This window comes from Pocillopora damicornis, chromosome 7 (genome assembly GCF_964200805.1).
Source record: "Pocillopora damicornis chromosome 7, jaPocDami1.2, whole genome shotgun sequence".
Classification (NCBI taxonomy): Eukaryota; Metazoa; Cnidaria; class Anthozoa; order Scleractinia; family Pocilloporidae; genus Pocillopora; species Pocillopora damicornis.
Window position 1 is genome coordinate 24,981,851 of NC_142676.1, and position 23,536 is coordinate 25,005,386.

General features: G+C 36.8%; 1 protein-coding gene across 4 annotated transcripts; it reads left to right on the top strand.

The window, feature by feature from the left end:
- The first annotated feature begins 11 nt into the window (after nucleotides 1-11).
- Nucleotides 12-23,263, top strand: LOC113667143 (tRNA (32-2'-O)-methyltransferase regulator THADA-like). Of its 4 annotated transcripts, none has more exons than XM_089211808.1 (46): nucleotides 12-169; nucleotides 629-726; nucleotides 837-967; nucleotides 1,295-1,388; nucleotides 2,170-2,236; nucleotides 2,599-2,631; nucleotides 2,992-3,040; nucleotides 3,436-3,740; nucleotides 4,427-4,518; nucleotides 4,773-4,872; nucleotides 5,071-5,153; nucleotides 6,186-6,265; nucleotides 6,861-6,926; nucleotides 7,157-7,277; nucleotides 7,642-7,711; nucleotides 8,104-8,294; nucleotides 8,588-8,671; nucleotides 8,760-8,828; nucleotides 8,982-9,057; nucleotides 9,298-9,476; nucleotides 10,073-10,228; nucleotides 10,594-10,704; nucleotides 10,799-10,928; nucleotides 11,121-11,272; nucleotides 12,083-12,420; nucleotides 12,662-12,795; nucleotides 13,364-13,551; nucleotides 14,095-14,204; nucleotides 14,670-14,802; nucleotides 15,234-15,294; nucleotides 15,476-15,540; nucleotides 15,633-15,755; nucleotides 15,858-15,949; nucleotides 16,606-16,695; nucleotides 16,864-16,983; nucleotides 17,332-17,451; nucleotides 17,843-17,891; nucleotides 18,199-18,314; nucleotides 18,891-18,976; nucleotides 19,294-19,793; nucleotides 20,248-20,331; nucleotides 20,632-20,675; nucleotides 21,179-21,254; nucleotides 21,679-21,844; nucleotides 22,069-22,194; nucleotides 22,548-23,263. In XM_089211808.1, exons 1-46 carry the CDS (start codon nucleotides 100-102, stop codon nucleotides 23,171-23,173), a joined length of 6,054 nt encoding a protein of 2,017 aa, XP_089067934.1. In that variant the 5' UTR covers nucleotides 12-99; the 3' UTR covers nucleotides 23,174-23,263. The 4 variants fall into 4 exon arrangements, with proteins under 4 accessions (XP_089067934.1, XP_089067935.1, XP_089067937.1 ...); XM_089211809.1 differs by having other exon boundaries at nucleotides 21,679-21,832; XM_089211811.1 differs by having other exon boundaries at nucleotides 23-169; nucleotides 3,560-3,740.
- The last annotated feature ends 273 nt before the right edge of the window (nucleotides 23,264-23,536 follow it).

Here is a 23,536-nt window from a genome sequence, read left to right on the forward strand (position 1 = left end):
CTCATCCCCAGGATCTCTCGTTAATTCTAATTCAAGATGGACGACACATCGTTGGGGAAAGCGTCGATCATTTACAAATAGCAGTTGCCATCGTAGATCATGAAGAAGCCAAAGAGAGTGTACAAGCAGAAATTACTGTTAAGTGAAGGCACGAAACTGAATTTAAAGAGTGAGTAGTTGTTACCCTCCAAAGAGATCTGATCAGTAAGCCTTGCTAGTGTGCTCACGGAAAATCTCCTCTGAAACGCTATCGAAATTGTAACTGAACGCTTGTAAAGTGTCAGGACTTTGAGAATAAGAGTGAAAGAGCCGTGTGGTTGAGATGTACACGGTCCGGATAAATTGATGTAATCAAGCTCGTTCTTTATATTTTTTTGTCTTCAGTGTAGATGAAAATTAGGGAATTGGAATTAGCCAATCAAAGGGAAAGGGGATTAGCGAATCAAAACATTCGTTCACAAACCCATGGAGCAGCGAAGATCTTGACTAAAAAATGCATTTGTGCACGTGTATTACAGTAAAATATAGTCGTAATAACACAGTGTCTGAATTTAGTGCCTGATTTTGTTTCCAGACAAAGTTTGTTGCAGGGAAAATAACTAATATGGTTCTTGCATGTATTTTTTAGGAATTTGTGAATCTGCTGATGAGGTTGAAGTACCAAAACTTTTGTTAAAGTGCTTGGAAGAAGATGATACCACAATACATTGTGCTTTGTTAAAAAAGGTTTTTATATTCTTCTTTTCTTTTTTAATGTTACCAAGTACTTTAAGTTACAAATAATGTAAAAGTGTCATTTGATATATCTAAGTTTCCTTCTCTTTGTCTTTTTCAAGGCTGGTACTGTTTTTCCAGATGAATGCAAAATCAAGCTGTCATCTGATGAGGCTCACACATGTCTTGCTGCTCTGGCTGAATTTTATGTAATATGTGACTCAAAAAATCCTTCAAAGAAAATTATTTCAAGGTATCTTGATTTGAAACTGTCAAGTCATGAAGTTACTTACATTTTTACTTTTTTTTAGCATTAATGATAATAATGAAAGATATTTATATGTCACTTAGGTTGCTTTGATATTTATTTAACACATAGAATGCTGCAACTCGTCTTTTCTGTAGGGGTGGCTTAACATTTACATAAAATTTAAATATACATGTTGTCAGGTGCTTCTAATAATTTCCAAAATTTACATGATATTACTCATCAAAAATTAATGCTATGATTTAAGGTGAAGTTGTTGCTTCCAGGATTTTATTACTTACATAACAGCACCATATATTTTCAACGTTGCAGTGTTTTTGATGGTTTGCCACAAGGTTTTCCCTCTGAAGTTCTAAGCTCAGTGATTGTAGAGAAGATAAGTCATGCAAGAGATGTCTTAATGCTGGTATGAGTCTAAGTTTTGAAGGTTGTAAACATTTGTTCAGCAATAAATGTGGTTATGAATAATTTACTATTTTGAATAAAGTTAGAAATTCTTAATTTGAGCTTTTAAGATCTCATTTAGTAGTTCTTCTTACTGTTTGTCATACCATTCTTAAGATACTAGTTCAGAGAATTTGTTTTTGGATCAACTAATCCACTAATTGATATTTTTCTATATTCTCATAACTTTTCTGCTTGATACTAATATTGTAAAGAGAGATTCTGTCTTGGTCACTCATGAGAGTTAGAGGGTCATAGGCCTGGGGAATTAATTTACTCTTGAGATACATCTTTGCAAATGTTGCATCCCACATTCTGGTTTTTAAGATTCTCTTGCTTCTAGTCTAGTATGAACAAAATATAGTCACCACCGGCTTAGTGCATGAACTCCCTGACTTGTAAGTCCTTAAAAACTTGTGAAATTCTTCCATTTCCAGTGTTCTCCTTTTCAGGCAGTAACTGATAACATTTACCGCCTGTAGTGCCTCTTATTACTGTTTAAAATTGCTTGAAATTCTTGAAAATTTAACTTGTGAAAGGATTGTTTTACTGATTTGAAAATTCATTTTACCTGTCATGCTTAAAATAAGGGAGAACACTGCATTTCGTGACCTTATATTTTCTAACTGGAATGTCCCCCAACTGATTATCTGTAAATAATTTTAGTTAATAGTTGTGAATTCATTGGGTTATTTTTTTTGTATTTAGTATTTACTGATTTTTGTGGTCAATTTATTCTTTAGGCTGAAGATATAAATATTCGACATTATGTAGATATGATAGCTGATATGTTGGATTCATTTTCTCTTGGTTAGTGAGTTTCTGTCATGGTTTCTTTAAGAAATATAGTTGGAAGATAGAGTAAAAATAGCCTTCTACCCTGCTATTAGCTGGATTTTTCTTTGGTTGTCCCAAGTTCAGCTCCTTGAGTGGGCTTTATGGCATGCTGTTTGTTTCCAATTTGTTTGTATTGGCCCTGAAAAAGCCCATTGGGGGTGGTAAATTGTTATTATTATCACAATGCAATTATACCCTTTATATTAATTAGTCATTGATTCTTTAGCAGACATTTATCATTTAAATTAGAAGCATTATTGTATAAGTTGACATTCCTAGGAGTGATTGGGACAATAATAAACAACTGTCAATTTTGTCTTGTTTTGTTTTTACAGGAGCTGATGTACTTCTTACCAATGGCCATTTGGGTAAATATGAAATGTTAAACAGTGGTGCATGAAACCTTTGAACGTAAAAAAAGAAGCTAGCGATGTGGTAGAAGGCTATTATAATGATGCACTGGAAACAATGTTAGATGTTCAATCTCCTCATTGTTGGTGTGTAAATAGCCAGAAATTAAGAAATGACTTTTTTTTAACTTCTAGCCCAGTAATGGATTGAAGCAAAGATTAAAACATACTTTGTACCTGCATGTGTGGAGAATAAACAGGACCATAGTATTACAGTATAGATGTAAAATTAATTTACTTTCAAGATGAAGCCCTACAGGATATATTTTGAATGGATCATTAAATTAACAGTTGTTTTTGGTTGTTCTCTTATTTCAGTATTCAAATTTCTTGGCTTGTGTTTAAAAGAGCAATGGAAAGTTGCCAAGTGAGTGAGGTTACATTTATGGCAGTGGGTGACTATTAGACACCTTTCTTCAGCCAAGACAACTTTATGGTTTGGTCATATGAAAAATGTTGGCACAGCTGCCTCAATCAGTGTTATCCTCCCTTGATTACCCACAACCTCAACCTGAAGAACACATGTTTATTTTGGATGTTTTACAAGACAGAGTCATTTTCTTTATGTCTTTTGAGTGGTGTGCATTGGGGAAAAGTAAGCTTTTTTCTTGCTCTCCCTTTGGAAAAGGAAGAAAAGGAAGAAAAAGACTAAGGTATTTAATCTCCCTTCCAAGCCCCCCATCTTCCCCATCAAGTATTGCATGTAAGTGTTATACAATAAAATTGACCATATTCCTTATATCATTTCTCTCTCCTTTGTAGAGCTGAGCGATCTCCGGCTTTGCAGACCTCTCTTATGATGGACTGTTTAGCAGTTATAAAGACAATAATTTCTTTTCTTCAGAAATCCAGTTCTGAGACAAATTTATGTAATTTGTTTGACCAGCTCGCCTTGTCATGTGTTAAAAAAGAAGATGCTGGTCATAATAGTTATAAAGACCTTAATGCAAGTCTTGACACAGGCCAGTTATGTGGTAGCAGCTACTCAGATGCTCCAATAACTGTGAAGCTGTGGACTGATTTGATGACAGAAATGCTGATAGACCTTTGTGGTGTTTTGTTTGATGGTATGACTTGTTTTATAGGATTTCTTTATACACAACATATTTTTTACTAGATCTGCATTATTTATAGATTGGTGCATGTACATGAAAGCTCCCCTATCTTAGTTCTGGAACAGTTGTAAAATGAAAAGTCAGAACTAGTTATGTGTGACCATGGGAGTCACATTTGTAGAAAATGATAGTGAATCTGATCCAGCCAATGTGTCTGCCAGTGAGTTATCCAAGGTGTCAGTTGATATGTATATGACACCGGCAACTTGCCACATGTGCACCACCAACATGCTGTTGATTTGCAGTATGAACCTAAAAGTGAAGTGATGTCTGATGGGCTGATTGATAATTAAGTGATATTTGCTCAACGGTCTAATGCGATATTGGAGGATATGTTGGTTAAATCAGTTTTTTTCATTATATTTCTCACCTATAGTAGGGTTTTATTGCCTGGTAGATGATTGTTCCAAGTGAAGCTTATAGATCACCTACCTCTCTTACAAACTAGTAAAATTTTTCAAAATATTCTTAAAGGCACAATTAAGTTGGTATAAAATTCATTATTTACAATCATATGGTACATGTATTTAATAATCCATCTTTCCTTTCATTAAATCAAATATATGATAGGTCAAGATTTTGTGGCTGATATGAAGATACCAGTAAAGTCAGAAATGGTGTTCTAACTTACATTTCAGATCTATTTTTCCTTGACTGTCAATTAACAGCTGGAATGGCCATTCTTGCTGTTATCAAAGTGATGTGCCCAGCTCAAAGTGTTGTGTCAACAGTAGGTATCTTTTATTTGTCTTACATTGCATGACAGTGGCAGATGATAGTGATTATTGATGTTGAGCCAACATCACAGCTTTCACCATTTTCCAACTCAGCATCATGGAAATTGGACTTTTAGTAAATCCCATACTTATTTGTCAGTTTTAATTATAATCTTTTGTCTTGTCATTATTCCTTAAAGAGATAGTAACTGACTTGTTTGATACTAATTTATTTGTTTGTTCATTGTGTGATTGACCCCATGAACAGATTGGAAAGTTGATTTTCCCTTCTCATGCCCTAAGTGGACGCCTACCTTTTTCACCCTTGAGTGATCCCAAAATCGTTTCCATCTTTCAAAATTCTCCAGGTAAGTATTCTCTTGCTTTGAAACCTTAGTATAAAGTGTTTTGTCAACCTTGTATGAGATATCAATAAATATAGTTTTTTACTAGCAAATAATGTTATATTAACAGTGAGTTGACATTGGATAAAGTTTTGTTTCATTCAAATTTAGGTATCAAATGAACAGTTTCCTTTCTGATGAATGCTATATTTTCATGCTTAGGAATAACCAGTTTCTCACACCTGTGTCTTTGCCGAGGAGTCTTGGCTATAATTCCCCTTCACATGCTGGTTGAGACCTCAGAGGTAAAAAAAGTGAAACTAAATTTGAACCCAGTATTACTGTACATATGACCTGCTAACAATGATTTTAATCTTATATCATGCTGCATCTCAAGGTTTTGTGTCTGCCCAGCTGTTGCAGTGTGTTCTTTGTAAAAAATGACAAGCCTATACCTCATATAATTTTTCCTACAAATGTGTCTGTTAAGAAAACTTCTTTACAGCTGCATTTGCATGATCTGGTTTTGAAGCAGTAGGCCAAAAATACATAAATTGGCCATTCTTGAACTCACAGGTCTTGTTTATGATGTCATAACAACTTGCTGGTAATCCCATCTTAACCTTTGCACAAAATTGATTGTGATAGCATATTCATTCCATGACCTTTATTGTTATTCCTCATCTCCGTTCACTTGTAAAATGAGTGTTTATGGTAATTGAGATGTATGACGTTTGATTAAGATTACTGATGAATCCTCTGAGTAATTCATGTAGTTGGAAACACATTCCATTTTAATGAGCTTGATATAAAATAACAATTAAGTGAGATATCAACATCCTAAGGCTGCGACAGACTAACATCTGCCAAAGTTTTAAGAAGATCACTCACTGTCATAAGGTTAGTAACTCACAGTACTTTCCAGGACTACTCTAACCTGAATGATCACATATTAGGTTATCCACAGTTAGAATCCACAGCAATCACTTGCACACGGCTGTGAATAAATGAATTAAGATAAAACTTCTTCAAACCTAGTTTGTGTCATGTGGCAGCTCTTATTGTGAAAAGAGACTGTACCCTCCTCACATTGTCTCTGTCCACCCAGGAGTATAATTGTGTGTGGCAAGCTATAGAGTAAAAAAAGACACACACAGAGGGAGGTGGGGTGGATGAAGGACTTGCAAAAGAGCTGCATCTCTTCAAGAGAGAGTATGGAGATGGTTGTTTTTTGATGTGGAAACTGGAATATGTTCTGTTAATATTAATGAATCACTTGTTAATACATGTTTATATTAAGTAAATTTTTTATCAAATCAATCATACCATACCTACAGGTCATATTAGATGGTCAAAGTAAGCATGGAACTCTGATGTTTGACTCTTTGTTTCCAGACTTGTGTTCTCTTTGTGACAGGTAACATGATCTGTTTAATACTTCCTGCATGAAACAAGATAAAAGATTTGATTTTTAATGATTTGATAATTCATGCACTTGTCATGCAATGTTCTCCTGTGATTGTGTGAACTCGCAAGACTCCAAATACAATTATATCAGTTACCAGCCACACAATCGTAGAATTCAAAGGAATTAAATTGCAACGTTAGGGCTTTTTTGTTTATCCCCTCTTCTATTATTATCACGATATAAGTTAACCAAGTATTACATTAAACTTTTCCAACTTTTTCCACAGACAAGAATATTGTGACAGAAATGACAACCTCATGAATACTGACAACTGAAGTTGTTGAGTATTGGATCATGTTCGTACCCACCTTCTCTTGAATATTTTTCCAAACTGCTTCAGCCAACATGATCCAAAATCTAAAAAAAAAAAAATGAAAAAACTGACTATTATAATAATAATATTAATTAAAAAAAAGATCTTTGCCCAGAAAACTCAAATATTTAAGGAGCTGTTTGGGAGATTTGTTCTGTACCTTTAAGACTCTTGGTAATATAGCAGAGTTGGTATACTTGTTCATACATTGTCTTTTATACCACCATGCAGCCTTAAAGAATGCAATACATCCATTATAGCCTTTCGTACTCTGACTCTGTGGGCAAATCAGGCCAGGTGAGAAACCAAGATCTTCATTTTGAAACAACCATGACTCTTTCGTTTATTTATCAAATTACTGACTTGTGGAAGTGGAAGGATAAGTAGTTGTGAAATTTGAATGTTTAAAATTTATGAATCTGAGTTTTTCTATTCAGTATACTTAACATGTTGTTTATAAAAAATCCTATGTATAGCCTGGCTTTTTCATGTCATACTGTACTCATAATTTGTTACCTCCTTTTTAGACAAATAGCCACTAGTACTCACTGTGAAGGTTCTTGGCTTAAAGAAAAGTTATATGGCACATCACCAATTCCAACCAAGCTTCTGAATTATGTCTGGACTCATTGGGACCATCCAGTTGAGGTGAATCAAGCTGTTTTGGGTCTATAATTGAGCTGTGGCGATAATAATTTTAAGGAAATGTCAGAATACTTGGTATTATTATATAAATGTTAATGAAATACTAAGTGAGCTTTTGTGTGAAAATAAGTTATCTTCACACATGGAAATATCTTTGTTGCCATGGTTACATATACAAAAGTATTAAAGTGAAATAATTAAGTATTTCATTGGTGTTTATGTAATAAAAAGAAAATTAAGTGGCCACTCAGAAATATGAATATTCTCTTCTTGTGTTGAAAAATATTTCATGAGTGAGCAAAGAGAAATTTTTTATCTCTGTAAAGCTGCCTAATATCCTCTATTTAATACCACTATTCTTCTTCAGGGAGTGAGATACCAAACCAAAGCAGTATGTGAACATGTTGTCAACCTACACTTGATTGTTGGACAGTCTGGTATGATATTTCATAGTAAATTTTCAGGTTACTTTCACCCTTTCATTCTGGAAACTTGTTGTTTACAAAGTAGTCTTTAGTTATTAAATAACATGAGAACATCCATAACAGCCCTGAAGATGTATATTCCACATTTTTTGATGGCAGCCAAACATGCCAAACTGAGGAGTTAGTGATGAATGAAATATTCCTTTTCCATATTAAGAGGTCTAATATAGTTTTAACCAGATTTATTTCGAAGCCTTCAGCAGAAACCTCAGTAAACATTTTTGCCTCCTTTTGATAAGGAAGTTCCTGTATCATTTATATGTACACATGCTCTCTTGGGACTTACCCCTTGCCAAGATTAACTGAGTTATGGTAACTTTAGTATTTTATTCACTTTGATTAAGATCCCTCAAAAGAAGACTTCCTACAGGACCTAGCAGCATCTCTTTTGAATGTCAGCTGGCATGTAAGAGGAAAATATGGCCCCCTGTGTTGTATTACATCTGTTGTGGGAGCTAAAAAAATGTTGCAGTGGTTTTCAAATATCCCTCAGGATATGTTTCCATTGATGAGTGACAGGAACCTCGCCCCTCATGTGAGTGGTATCGTAAATTATTCTACCAATGCTAGTGTTAATTACATTGGATATACCAATTGAAACCAATTTTTTCAATTGCTATTTATCCTTTGGGCATTGATTTTGAAGTTCTGTTGAACTTTACATAGCGAGTGAACAAAATTAGTGTCAAATTTCTCAGCCTGCATGTTAAGTTAAGCTCCTCGTATCATTGATATATATGGTTGATAAAATTGTCACCCCTAGCTTTAAAGGGAACAGTATGACCTTATTTCCTTAATATGTATTTTGAATCTTGAATTTGATTTCAGGTAATGGATTTTATAGAGCAGATGACAAGTTCTCACAAGCAAGAAATCGTGGACAGTGGGGAAGATATCGAAGGATGGATGGAGGTCTTTTCTGTTTCATAAATTTTGATTATACTTGCTTTATCTAAGTCTCCCGACTTGCTCTCTGAAATTTTATATTTTTTGTCTTAAGGTATGGATTGTTCCATTTCTCAATTTTATTTTATTTGGTAGCAGACTTCTGAGGGAAAACTTGGCTCAGGTTTGTTAAAGTTGATAAATTTCAATGCTTTTACTTTATTTGAAATTTTTTCTTCTACACAGTTAGTCATTTCTTAATTAATATTGTTTTCCTCTCTTTTTTTTGTTTGTTTGGAAAACAACCAGCCTCTGACGCTGCCTAATTATTTTGTAGTTTTGTCTCCCAAAGTTATTGAGGGGCTGCCCTGAAAGCCTACAGTTTCTTGTTGAGTATCTTCAAGAAAACAAAGGTAAGAATCTTAGTTATTAACTTTTGTAAAAAGCAGAAAATGTTTAACATTTAGGAGCAAAGCTGGACTCTCTCAGGGTACACACAAGCTGGAAGAATTGAGAAATACAGGGTTTGAATTTCCTCAGTGGGAGAACATCTTAAAAAATAGGTGAACTCCAAAAGTACAGTTAAACAAATACTGGTGTTAATCAAGTTAAAGACTAATTCACATAAAATGATTACATTTTGAATTTTTTAGGAGTAAAAGAAAGTAACCTTGGGACCTTGGTTACCTGTTTAAAAATTGCTCGTTCATCAGGACTAATGGATTTTTATAAGACAGACCAAGAAAATGCTTCTTTTGGACATGGCTCATTGTGGTGTGGGGTGGTTCCAGAACAGCTTATGAGGAAGGCATTGTGTCATTTGGATGATCAGGTGTGTTGTGATCATGAAAGATGTAATTTAACTGACTGTGTACAGTTGATTCATGGTCACTCGTACTGTCAAGGAAAATCATAAATTAAAGCTTTTTTGGGTAATAAAGAAATTGAATTGTCAGAGGATAGGAGGAAACTGAGGAAAATACTGTCCACAGCTGGAGAGGAGTTCAAATTATTCTGAGAATTGGTATTTATTGAGTATGAACTTCTTTGTTGCAAAGTTTTTTGGGGTTTGGGATTTCATATGTGGTTTTTCTAATGAGAATATTGTAATTTATCTTGGTATAAAGTCCTTGAAGAAAGCTAATTTGCATCTAGTTTAACAGGGGTCTCTGTTTAAAATTTTTTGGTTTTCAGCCTAAAACATTTTAAGACCACAATTCAAAAGCAAATATCTTTTTGTCATATTCTTAATTAACATTTTAGTTTATAAAGGCCATAGACTGAAAAGCAAAAGCTCAAACTTAGAAATAGATTTCTAACCAGTGTGAATTTCGACGTTGGTTACTCTTCCATTTTTACCCTCAATTTGGTTTGAAATTTCATCACCTCTGAGCATCCATTTTATGGCTCTACAAATTCATTTGTTAGATTCGTATTGATGCCCTTGGACTGCTGTGTGATTCTCCACGAGCAACAGAGTTGATTACAGAGCTGGATTTACAACTGCTTCAGCTCTTTATACCACACAACATGAACAACCAGGCACCTTCCTTCAGACAACAAGCTAGAACACATCTAAAAAGGGTTGGTTGTTTTGTATATTCTGAAAATCTATTATTTAATTTTCCATTTCTTGTACTTGATTGATCATAGAAATTAAGTTTTGAGGCTAGAATTGATGAGGCTCAATAACCAACTGCTTTTTGGGAAATGAGCCCAACTACTCATTTAAAGTCTCTTTTCTTGGGGGAATTATGACCAGACTTGAGAGGGCAGCAGAAATCCAGCCGAGAAGTACTATGCAATAACTACATAACTTAGAGCATCAGAGTGCAAAAATCCTTAGGTCTAGGATTTGACTCCTTATGTGGAACTCAGATTTTGTTTGTCTCAAATTCTCTATAGTTTTGCTGAGTACTTGCCACATGTATGCCTACCTTTTCTTCTAGTTGCTAATGAGACTGAAAGAGTGCATCAGGATATCTAACAAAGCTGTTAAAAAGATGAAAGATATCAGTGAGAAGAAGCAGTTTCATGAACAACAACTCACTTTCTATTGGGTAATACTTTTTTTATGTTGCTATGATTCAACATACACATAATGTATACATCACTATTTCAAAATAATTTTGTAATATCACTGTCTTGTTTCAGACATTTCTGCAGTGGTTTTGTGCCTATCAGTTTGATTCCTTGTTCCCAAGTGCATCATTTACCCGTCGCACAACAGCTTTGAGCAATTTGATGCTCATCAAGGACATATTTGGTTTTAAAGAAGATGATGGTACATTTAGACAGCTGCTTTCAATTAAAATGATAAGTTATTCCTTAACTGGCCATATGCAGGCCATGAAGTATTAAGCTGAAATGATACATGTAGAGGTTATCAACCTAATGATATAAATAAATGTTAAATCCATGTTTTATCCCTGGAAGTGATTTGTTTGTGAATTGACATTTTCTTTTGGATTTGCAGATTCTATAGGGAAGAGTTTTAATATGAGTGAGGTCATGTCCCCAGATAATATCCATATTCTTCTGGATTGCCTGAGTGATTCCTATCAAACCAACAAGACAATGGCATATGACTTACTTGTGGCATCTCCCTCCAAGCAGCTGCCATTTCAGGTATGTATACATTAGCAGCACTGGTGGAATATTTTATTCATTATCACTCTGATAAAGGGCTATGGCTCAAAACGTCAGCTTTCAAACTCTTTACAGTGGCCAATTTATGTTATCGCCACAGTTGATAATACTAAATTACCTTGATATACTCTCCCACTGACTCAGCACCACAGTTTCTTTAGAAATTTACCCCCTTTATTCCAAAAATGGTTTGTGAGGAGGACATGATTAGGTCACCTCTAATAACAATTATAATAATAATAATAAAACTTTATTTAAATGCAATAAATATTTAAAGCAAGAGGCTTGTGGGGTCATGTTGCAACAAAATTATTATGACATAAATAATATTAATAAATAATGATATACATAAATTTATCTAAACGTTGATGGCCAATGTTTTCTTTGCCTGCTGCTAGTCTTTTATAATTGATAAAGTTGATTGGTTCATGGTTATGCTTCACTTTGATGAAGCATCATGCTTGGCTGTGATTGGTGTATTTCAAAGTGTGTTTCTTTAGCAGTCTGTTGTTGTATTAATCTCCCGTTGTGGCCTCTTCATCGTGGCTTTCATGTATCTGGAATTTCTTTTCCATCTACCCTGTTGATATTGTTGAGATAAAGTTTTATGTGAACAGCTTCTTCTACCCTGCATGGGTAACAACAACATATACCTCCTTCACCTTCCCCCTCCCCTCTTTCAAGTCTCTCGCATGTTTAACAAGAAAAGGGAACTTATATTATAAAAAAAAATATTAACATATACTTCACAAAGCCTGACTTGGTAAAATTCTAACTCGTTTCCTTCAGGAAGAGAAGTCTTTGCTTGCTTGGCAAAGCGTGATTGACCAGTTAGTTTCCAGTCCTCGCGCAGTGGATGCTTCAAGTGCTGCAACATTGCTTACCCTTCTGGTGGAGAAGTGTGAATTACCGCTGACATTTGTTAAATCTGAGACTGAACAAGAGTATGTAGAATCGGAATCCAATGCAACATGTCCACAAGCCCTGAGGGTGGTGAAGTATCTTACTAATTTGCTCGAGTCACATCGTTCAGCTGCTTCAAAGAACCTGTATTTGACTGGCGCCCAGGCTCCTATGCATGGTGTTCTTTATTGCCTCAGAGCAGTCCTGGGTTACGTCTCATTGAGGTAAGGTTGGGGCTACAAATGATAAATTTTTGTCTTGTTTAGTCAGAAAAATGACTTGGCGCAGCAGTTAAAGTTGGCTGTTCGAACCGACTAGTTATCACTAAATACCTAAAAAATTGATACAAGAATAATCGTGTACAGTGCCATCAATTGATTTATGGACACTTACCTACTCACACTAAACATTGAATTCACTGTGACACCGAAGTATTTCAATTTGACGGTTTTTTTTCCATTTTAGCTCTGTTTCAGACGATAAACATTGGCAGAGTCTCATCTCACATTTAATAGAAAAGTGTATTTGTACAGCAGACATTGTTTCCCCCGTTGTTACGAGTTCATCGCCTGAAGGATTTATGATTTATGATAGTGAAGGTAAATATACAATTATTGATACTGTTGTACACTGTGTACAAAGAATATTATTTCTTACGGACTGGTAAACTACCGCCTCCCTCAAATGAAAGGTGGATCCTTGGGGTATCCTCAACCCCATAGATAGAACACTGCCTGCTTGGCTTGCAAACCCCCGCAAAATAGTCATGAGTTTCCATTCCAGGCACCCCTCAACGCTGACAAGATCAGTGGAGGGTTGCAAGAGGGAGAGTGGGGAATGGGAACGCTTGTAAACGCCCAGGACTGTCGAGGAATAAACTGTTTGGGACGGAAGTTGCATCGTTTCGTGTGAGCCTTCGCTGGTAACAAAGACCGCAGAACGGAAGAGCCCGCCGTGCTGTAGCCCGTCAACTTTGTCAATTGTCATGTAACTGAATTAAAATGTTGTAGGATATTCAGTGAAAACTGGGGCAAGGTATCCAATGAAAAATGACAGAAACAGTTCAGGATTGATAGATGTGGGAATTTAGATAAAGGAACTGCACCATAAAAAATCGTCATTTTAGTTCTTTGGCAATCTCTTGTAATGTCTATTTAATTGTTTCAGACAACACAAACCAGATCCCTCAACAGTCAGTTTTGGAAGAAAGTCATGTAATGGCCCCTGCAGCCCAGATTCTTTTGGTCTGCTGCTGGAGGACCATGAAGGAGGTAGCGCTGTTGTTGGGAGAGCTGGTTGAAAATGCTCCAGTGTATCTTGAAAACAGCAAGCATGGTTTAATACCTACAAAACAGGTACTTCAACCAAATGAAAAATTCAGTAATCGTAGCTTAGTTTTCGTTTCGCTTCATCGGAACTAAAATCTGGAATCCAATCGAAGAAGAATTTGAATCTAATAGTCGACTACTTGTCTCAAGGATTTCTTAAAATAATCCATCTTTAATGGCAATCGATTGTACATAAATATTTTATAAAGTTAAGTGAAGGAGTGCATGCACAGCCTTACGCCATTTTCTGTTTGTTTGTTGGCGAGTGCTTGTTTGTAAGTAGGTGTATTTCTTATTTTTTTCTGTATTTTAACCTGTTTTTTAACGTCTTACCTGGGCGCTTGACTCGACATGCATAAGCGTTTTACAAGTGGGTGAATCGAAGTAGTACAGGATCCGCCCTCTCGCACAGTATTGTGCCGTTAAACATCAGTTCTCCAGTGGAGAATTTAGCCACATTGAATACTAATTCGTTATATACAACAGAAATATTTGTCACTCTATATGTCATTCGCTCTCACATGTCATTTGTACCAGAAATAACACCGTACAACCCTTAAATGTTTTCAGATATGTAACATCGGAGACTTTTTCACTAAAGTTCTCCTGACTTCAAAGCACAGGGGAGCTTTTGAGTTGGCCTACACTGGATTTGTGAAACTTTGTACAGTGTTGTGGAGGTATAATACTGCACATAGAAAAAGAAACATTAAATTTAATGAACTAATCGAACTTGTTATGTAGGACCGATTTTCAATTGATTGTTGAAAGTAATCCGGGATTTGATTGATTTTGCTTTACTGTGCTCTGTGATTGGTCCAGAATACTCGCACCACCATCTCAACCAATCAGATGCAAAAATTAAAACCGAATGCGACTTGCCCACTCGCGTTTTCCCGGGCTTTGGACAGAATTCTTGTCTTTGCTGTGAGTTGTCATCAATTGGCTTCTTGTGACATTTTCCCTCGCTCTGATTGGTTGTTGTGATTACTTTGGTTCTGGTTTTACGATTCTCAATTGATAAGCGCTGTAGGTAGGAGCAATTAATTCAAAATAATTCCTATTATGTCTTTACCGATAATAGATGCATATTAGAGACGAAAATATTCAAATAGGAAAACTGCATCTTCTTTTTTTCCACGTAGGAGTACAGATACAGAGCTTTGCGAGTTACCAGCGCAGTGGCTCCAGAAGTTATTAGAGGATCTTACGAGTGATTCACCTTCAGAAGCTTTGTGTGGGACAAGGCGAAGTGCTGGTGTGCCTTTCTTTATTCAAGTAAGTTCAGTTATTACATTAATAGTCTCTCTAAAATGTTCTAAAATAATTACGGAATCACCTTTTAGTGGACTCTTAAGTCTTGCAGCCTGTTAACGTCGTCTTCCAAGCGATTTTACCCTGGGAACAAAGTTGGTAGCCTGTGTGAGGCAAAATTGTTAACCTCAGGTTGACCAAGGTGCACATCATACTAAAGAAAGAAATGTTTAGGCTGACCTGACACGTGACGTGCCTTAACGTAAGCAGATCGTCAATAACTCGACCGGAGGAGTGGTCATGAAACCTGGCTATTTTTAAACATCGTGTTCCAGAGCTTAAACACTGCCTCAAGGACACATATTTCTTGTCGGTAGCTGTTAGCTGTACAGGCTGATCTAAAAGTACCAGGGTTTGTTGCACAGCGTTTTACTGACTGATACTCTATACTGCAGGCTATTGTGACAACTGAACCGTCTGCTGCTGGAAACAAGTGCTTCAGACAAGTCACGGCTGGTAAGAGGCCTTATGTAAAAATTTTCCCATATCCTTTTCCTCGTTTCTTGCTTTTCGTTTTCTGAGAGTGAAGCTTAAAGAAAACTTTGAGCTCCGAGCTCTTTGCCTAAGATTTTATTGTGAATTTAAAACAGATCTAGTCTTGCAGTTCTTAAGCACTTAAAATCCCTTTTTTCCTTAGAATTATTGCAGGTTGCTGCCAATCCCACTGACATTTCCAGGATTTCTGATTCAACCCTTCCACAGGTTTGCTTTGAAAAATTAGAATTCAGCTTTAGTTCTAGTTAGTTAACAGTAACTTCTGATGAATTGTTATCATGGCTCCGTTTCCTTCCCAGGTTCACGCTTGCAACATCCTCCGCGCCATATATCGTGACACCAAACTTGGCGAGGCCGTGTTTCCTTTTGTGTCTGAAGGGGTAATTGTGGCCATTGATGGATTCCTCTCTGAAAGTTGGGCAGTAAGTACTCACCTCTGTTGTCATCAGACTACATTTTTGATGCTATTGTTTGATAATATTTTGATATTTGCAGTACGTGATCCTCATGATTGATTTACATAGGTACGGAACTCGTCGACTATGCTGTTTAGTGCACTGGTGACCAGGATATTTGGAGTGAAGCGAGGAAAAGATGAACATTCAAGAAAAAACTGGTTAGAAATTGAAATCGTCTAGTTTTTTTGTCCAAGCTAACAGAAATGAGGCGCTCTTTTTGACTTACTTCCCTCTGTCGCTTGTTTGCTTTAAAGTCAGTTCTTTCAGTCCTCTTTAATACAAAATCTGTTTTTTAGCCCTGGAACAGTTTGTGGTGTACAGCGCCTCTCGATTATGTCAAGGGTTGTAATAGCAACCAAGTAGCGTTAAAAAAGATTGACTTATAGGAATAAAAAAGCAACATAAATTGGAAAAGACCTCAAAATGCGGGAGAACGCTACTGTATGAATCTAGGAGCTCAAAATTTCTCAGAGGAGCCCGAACCTCCTTAGGAACAAGAGGTATCCTCTGTCTTCAAAAGTACTCGGCTATTTGTAGACTAGACTACCTTTAAAGTCTTTAAACTCTTTATGGTGGCTAATTTACGTTTTCAACTCAGTTGTTATACACTAAATTACCTGTTAAACCTGTTATACGCAGCACAACAGTTTCTTTAGAAACTTAACCCCTTTATTTACCTATTTGTACCATTTCTTAAAGAAAACTACTCTGTTAAAACAGGTTGGTTGTGTTCCCTCAACACTTCTCAACTACAACATAACATTTTTACGTGCACAACTCTTGCAAATTTTTCGTTGAATGTTGTTTGTTTCAGTATGACAGGAAGAGAGTTCTTCTCCAGATTTCCAGAGCTCCATTCATTCTTCCTCCGTCATTTGGAAGTTGCTTGTCGAGGAATTGAAAGGTTTGATTTTCCTTAATAACTCGAACCTGATGTTACTCTGCTGTGTGAATCACCAGAGGTGTACAGTAAACCGAAAGCAACAGATACTTACTCCTTAAACCGTTTTTTTAGGGAGGAATAAATCACTAAAGCAAGGATATCGTTAACCATCTTATCTCATCTTCACAGGGACACCATCCACGCTAGCATCCATCCAGTACTTGTTATGTTGGCTCGTCTGTATCCATCACCTATGGATGGTGTTGACTCTACACTCAATATGGCGCTGTTTGTACCCTTTGTCATCAGGTGATTCCAAATAGATATTTTACATTTAGCAATTTGTTAAAACTCTCAGATGCATAACTGCAGATGAATATGTCTTCATTTCTCAATACCTCGATTAAGGTCACTTTACAGTATAACGTCCCAAATGCTGTCTTGTTTCTCAGTTTCTTATTTGGGTCATTTGAGCCTTTCATCTAAATATTATTATTTATTTTTTTGTTGATGGTATGATTTATTTCCTGTCATGGAGATACGTTTATCGTAAGAGTCTTATTTGTTTTTCAAATGCTACAAAATCTCTCAACATAGAGTGATTTCAGTTGAGAGTCGCAGGGAATCTAAGCTGAAGCTCAGCATCATTACTTTTAGTTGTAGAAAAAGTTTGGTTATGAAGACCAGGATTATGTCAGCACGTGCTCTTGTTCCGTTAGTGTCCGGTGATCTCTTGATTCAAACTCTTCAAGAGCTTTTCGTTTCTCTTCCAGTGAGGTTAGTAGAATAGATAGCAGCAACCTTGTTCGTGATTTTGTTTCAACAGCAAAGGCAAAAATGATCACCAAGTAACATTGGGTTGCGAATTTTCCTGAATCCATTTAATTAATCAATTTACTGTGTCAAATATGATCATCCAATGGGTGCGGAAACCTCTTTTAGTATGCTATGTTTTTGTATTTTGTATTTTTAATTTTTTCCTTAGTTATCGCTGCTGCGACCTTATTTATTGTAAAAGCATCTCTCTTCCAGCTTTCTCCTCCCTTGTATCTTAAGTTCACTTATCTTAATGCCATTGCTTTAATTTTTTTAAATTCGTGTAGATGTAAGAATTCTCTCGAACAACAGTTTTTTTCACATGTCTCATCAGGTTCATTTTATTTCACAGCTCAACTGGTGAAATAAGACAGAATCATGTTCATGGAACTTTACTCCATGTAAGTATTAAAAGAAAAACTCGCTTTTGACCCATTGAGACCAATATCTATTTCTTCTTTTAAGTGTTTGGCATTCGATATATTTGACCGTGAACCAGGAAGACTGAGTCTAGTTCGCGAAGACGAAGCTTAGAGGTGATGAGCAATAAACTTGCCTACCGTAAGCGTTGTTTTTCGAAAAAAACTTGTTGATACAGCACCTTTTTATTTTTTAATGGCTCTGAAACAAGTATATATTCGACCAGTGTTACTTATATCGTGTTCTTTAATCATGACTAATATGCAGTTTTTTTGGCTTAATGCACAGATTTTTCATTTATTAAGTGGCCACGCCCTTGATGCAACATTGTCCGCCACAATTAAGACGAAGATTGTGACCAATGTTCTTCCTCAGCTGAAGCATCCGGCATGGCTTGGCACACGGTACGTGGCTGGCTTTTATTTGTATGATGTTCTTCATCGATTAGGTTTCTTATTTTTTTTCACGAATAATCAGGTTTTGTGCTTTATTCCTTATCCTTATGTCAAGTGGCTCATAATTGTTGTTGCTTTTGTAGTACTAAGCGACAAGGAGCATGTATACTCCTCCCCGGATGGAATGCCAGTCCATCGCCGGGCTCCCCTTCTCTCCCCCCCCCCCTTCCCTCGCCAGAACATTTTTTCGGTTTCCTCTAAAGTTTACGAGCACTCATTTTTACTCATAGGTTGAAAGTGGCACTGTGCATGGAAGTGTCTTACTCAAGAACTAAAAGAAACCTTACTTTGCGTATTCTTTACTGTTGATCATTTCTTGGACAATTATTAATGTTTTACATACTCGGGCCTGAGAAATCCTTTAATTTACTAAAGAGAGTTAATAAAGATTTCACGGAAAACCTACTTGCAAGTAATTGCTTGCATACGTGGTTTTTCTATTGTGGAAGTACGTTTCGTTATGTCTCATAATCTCTCTGTAAGACTCTCTCCTGTTTTGTCCTTTTTTGTCTTTTTTTCTGGCAGGTCCAACCCCTGTGCAGTGTCAAGGTCAGTTTTCTTGGACATTGTTCTTCATTTTGTAGTGGACTGGTCTTGGATCGATCTCCCAGGTATTTTTTCTATTACTTTTTCACTCAAAACCTCTTTTAAAATGATTGAAATGTTAAGTTGCGTCAGCATATTGGCCCATGATTAGTCAAGGTACCCATCTGTTTTCAGGCAGTGCAGTCAATGTATTAAAGTTAACCTTGATCAACTCGACAGTGTCACAACTCCTCGAGATATCTACACTGATCGACTTAATCTCGGCCATTCAAAACTTATCCACGAAAAGTAACAGATAAATGCATCTTGGAGCACACCACTTATGCGTTGTTAACACCTTACAAATATTTACGGGTGGCGTTCTCTACTGCTTTTGTTTCAGACGTATCTAAGAATGGCTTGCTTAGCCTGAAGCAATGGTTTGAATGCGTAGCAATTGAGGAAACTGTGAAAAATCAAACGTCCTCAGCCGTCATTGGAGACGTTTTTGTAAAGAAGTCGGCAGCCGAGATATTTCTCAAAGCGTGCGAGGAGTTACCATCTGCTCCTAACAGCAAATCTCGCATACCAGTAACATCACAGGCTCAGGGTGATAACCAGGGCTCTGCTGAAAACTTGGTAACCACGGCTAATTGTTTTGAAGTGATTCAACATCTCCTACAGTCTTCAGAATACGAAGTGCGACTGGTTGTACTTCAATTCATCGTCTCTCACTTGCCCTCTAAAGAGAACACTGACTTTGAGACTAAAGCTGAATTAGAAGAGAATACCCCTAATGAAAGAGAACATCGCTGGATATTTTTGGAACTTGAAGAAAATATAAAAAGCCAGTTGTTTACAATGGCTGTGAAGTCAGAACATCATGATGATTGTTTAGTACAGGTAACGACTCAGGAAATCTCCGAAGATCTTGAATTGTTGTATACGACACACAAGAATCCTTCGACATGGAAGAAAACCACAAAATAGTGTGATGTCCAGAATAAACAAATGTTTCTCGGGAGGTTTAGGAGGGTATCACAGCTAATTTAGTTGCTGGTGCTTCTGCTCAGCCCAGTCTACGGTTTTAGAACCTAAAGCTATCTGTAATGTAGGTGAAAATTCTGTTTCCCGGGCACAATATTCATTTATTAAAGCGGGCGGGGGTTACAATACAGTGATGAAACCGTAACTTTTTCATCTTCCAACAAAGCCTTTTGACTTTTCGCTGTTACAGTATCATGCTTGTGCTAGACAGGAAATGGACACTGGAAAGTTTTGTTGTCTTTCCTATTGTTTGGTTTTTTCAAATTACTTGTTACGTTTTTATCTACCGATGTTACTTTTTGATTAACAGGTCTTTCAAGCCTTGTACAAACTTCCAGACTCCTTGTCTTTCCCTTGGAAACTGTCTTCAGGAGATAAAGTCTCTTGTTTTCAGGTGGGTGAATGTTAAGTGAAAACAATTTTATCTAGAGAAGATGATCAGTTCCCCATTTGAAAGATGTAATTATTCAAAGTCAGGTTCGGAATTGAAAATCTATCTTCATGGCTAAAACACAAATTCTCACATTGTGAGTTCGAATTTATATGGGATTTCTGCGGGTAGTAGCAATTTAACCTATTTCTTCGCATGGTTTTTTGAGGTGAGATAGTTATAGCCTTATGCAACACATTTTCATGGATCTATTGTAAAATAATCTTACGTTATACCAATAGGATGCTATTTGTTTTTCTTTAGTGCTGGAAATTCGTTGCAGACCTTGCTACCTCACCTAGTCAAAGGTAACTAAGACGTATTACTTTTGGAATTAACAAAACTGCATGATTTCTGTTGGCCTCAGCCCGATAAACGTTTTATATTTCAATGCAAATTTCAACCAATCAAGCTCTCCTCGGGTGGCAACGGAGACATTGGTTAATATATACTGGATTTAGTCTTCATGAGTTACATATTCAGTTTTAAATATTTTGTAATCGTAGCTCAATTTTTATGAACTGTGAATGGTATAAGATCCTAGCATAATGCAGAACGCTTGTCGCATAAGAACTTTGTTATGGCCTCTCTCGCCATGGAGTTGTTGGTAGCCCAGTGGTCGAGCATCGGAGCGAAAATCCCTAGGTCTGGGGTTTATTTACTTGTGAAGGAACCAGATTTTTATTCGTCCCACGTTCATTACCAAACGTATAACAGCTTTCTCTTTTGGAGAAATCGTGACGCGATGTAACTTTTTTCCCTCTTCTACTTTACTGCGTGATGTTTACAAGGAATTTCCTTATTTCCCTAGGGATGATCTCAAGTGCTCGCTGTTAACGTTTTTGTCCAGGATGGTTTCTGTAGTACATGGAATGACCAAAAGTGAGGTAACCACAGTCATATGTAAGGTGAATATCAGAGTTCTAAAGGGAACTCTGCTGTTGGCACGGGAAAGGACTGTCTCAGTTTTGGTGTCTGAGAACAAAGGATAGTTTTAAGTTACATGAGTTACCACTCTAAAAAGCACTGTGCTCTCTCGAGATCACTTTGTGGCGAGAATGAACCAGATTGGTCTTTGAATATGGCCTCCAATCTTCTACAAAACTTGCTGTTGATTCGAGTCAAAGTCTCATACTCATCGAAATATCGTGTTCAAATAACGTCTTTATACCATGAACAGTATTCATGGTATAAGTATAACTTTTTGTTCGGAACAAAAAGTAATACTTATACCATTAATACTGAACATCTCGTTCACAGGATGAACTCAGGGGTAGAGGTGATTAAAAAGTATTTTACTTTACATTTTAGGACCCAACCATTGCTATGGAAGCATCAGAAGCCCTTTCACAATTCTCAAATATAACTCTGCATACGAGTTTACCTTCTGAAAGAATGGAGCTGCGGCTATGCACAGCACAGGTCCTGGGCGATACAACAGTTATTGGTGTGATGGTGGATTTAGGTACAACTTTGAGTGAGTAAGACAAATCACCTTCGTTATTTGGAGTTCCATACCATCAGGACTGCTTGTCTATGTCTACTGCGGACTATCAAGACTTCAGTTGGCGACATAAAGACAAAGCTTTTTCCAACGTTTTTCCAGTCAAGATGTAAACTTTTATTCTTTTTGGAGGAGGGGGGATCAGGATTGATGTCGCATTGATCCTGTCAATAATATTTTTTCCTCTTTCCTTTAAGGTGACGTACGCTTTCATCTGTGGACTGTTCTTATAACTCTGCTTCAGGACGATGAGCCCCTGGTCAGAGACAAAATGTCTTACGGGTTTTCTACTTTGTTACAAGTAATTGAGACCTCGACTGTGGGTAAGTGAAGAAACTGAAACTTTTTGTTCAAGCGAACGTCGAATGACCAAATCATACTTAGCAGTGGACATGTACCAAGTGGATTTTCTCGTCCGGTGTCTCTGCTTTTTCCTTTTTTGATTTTTTTGTTTGTTACAAGGAAGGGAAACACCCCGTAGAAAACACCCTTGTTGAAAGACAAGGAAACAACAACAAAGTTAGTTTATTTGTGACGTCAGGATCGGGAATCGGACCCAGGCCTCTACGGTTAGAGGCGAGCATTCTCATCTCTGCACCATCTGTGCCCCCCCCCCCCCCATCTTAAGATTTTTTTTCTGAAAACCTTCTTATAAATTTTGTTCTGTGTGTTGCAGTTTGTACCTTACCCTTTGGAAGTTTTGCCGTAGTTGCTCCTCTCTCACTTGAGAATGCCATGTTTTGTGTGTGGTCCTTGTTCTTTGATGAAGAACCTGTGGCTTGTGTGTTGTGGATGTTGGATTGGATTTGTGGCGACCTGGTTTGTGACAGTGAAGACTCTGATCAGGCAACTCTCATTTCAGACATGGATCGTCTCTTTGAAAAAGGACCTCTCAACATTTATTCTGAGGATTGTGTTGTGACGCAAGTGGCCTGGGAAACTGTAAAATATGGAATGGAACGGAAAAACGGATGTGCTCTATTGACTCTTCAGCAACACAAATCAACACTGACTATCTCCTTGAAAGAACGGTTGGAAAATTGTCTCTTATTCCTTGAGAATCTCATGTTAAATAACTGGAACGTTCCTGCAAATTTTAATTACTTTTATCGAGGACTTGTTGGAATTGCTGTAATCGCCTTGTTAAAAGAAAAACTGGAAGAAGGAATTGCTTCTCCTCTGACGAACAGAATTGATGCAATAGTTCATGCAGTTAAAAAACCTTCTGATACTGGAGGAATTTTATCTCACCCAAAGACACAGAAGTGCCTTGAGGAATTAAATAAATTTCTTACTTCTTGAATTACTTAGGATACATGGTGTATTCGTGTGACACGACCTACAATCTGCTGCTTAAATGTAATAAAAACAACAGATGTTTTTAAGATATAATCTATTGTCGTTGCTGTACCTTAAACATATGACTGTTACCAAATCCTTTACAGCCGTTCCATGGGATGTCCTACTGCACTCCCCCGTCCCCAAATAAAAACATACTCATCTTGAACATATATATAAAGATCAAAAGACGAAAGAGCTGTCATTTAGATTGTTAAGACTTCAAAATCTTGAATGCTGATGAAACTCAACAAAATCGATTTGGAACTTTCCTTTGATTTTTTACGCTTCCGTCCGACCTCAGACGCCTGCGTTAGATTTCGGCCG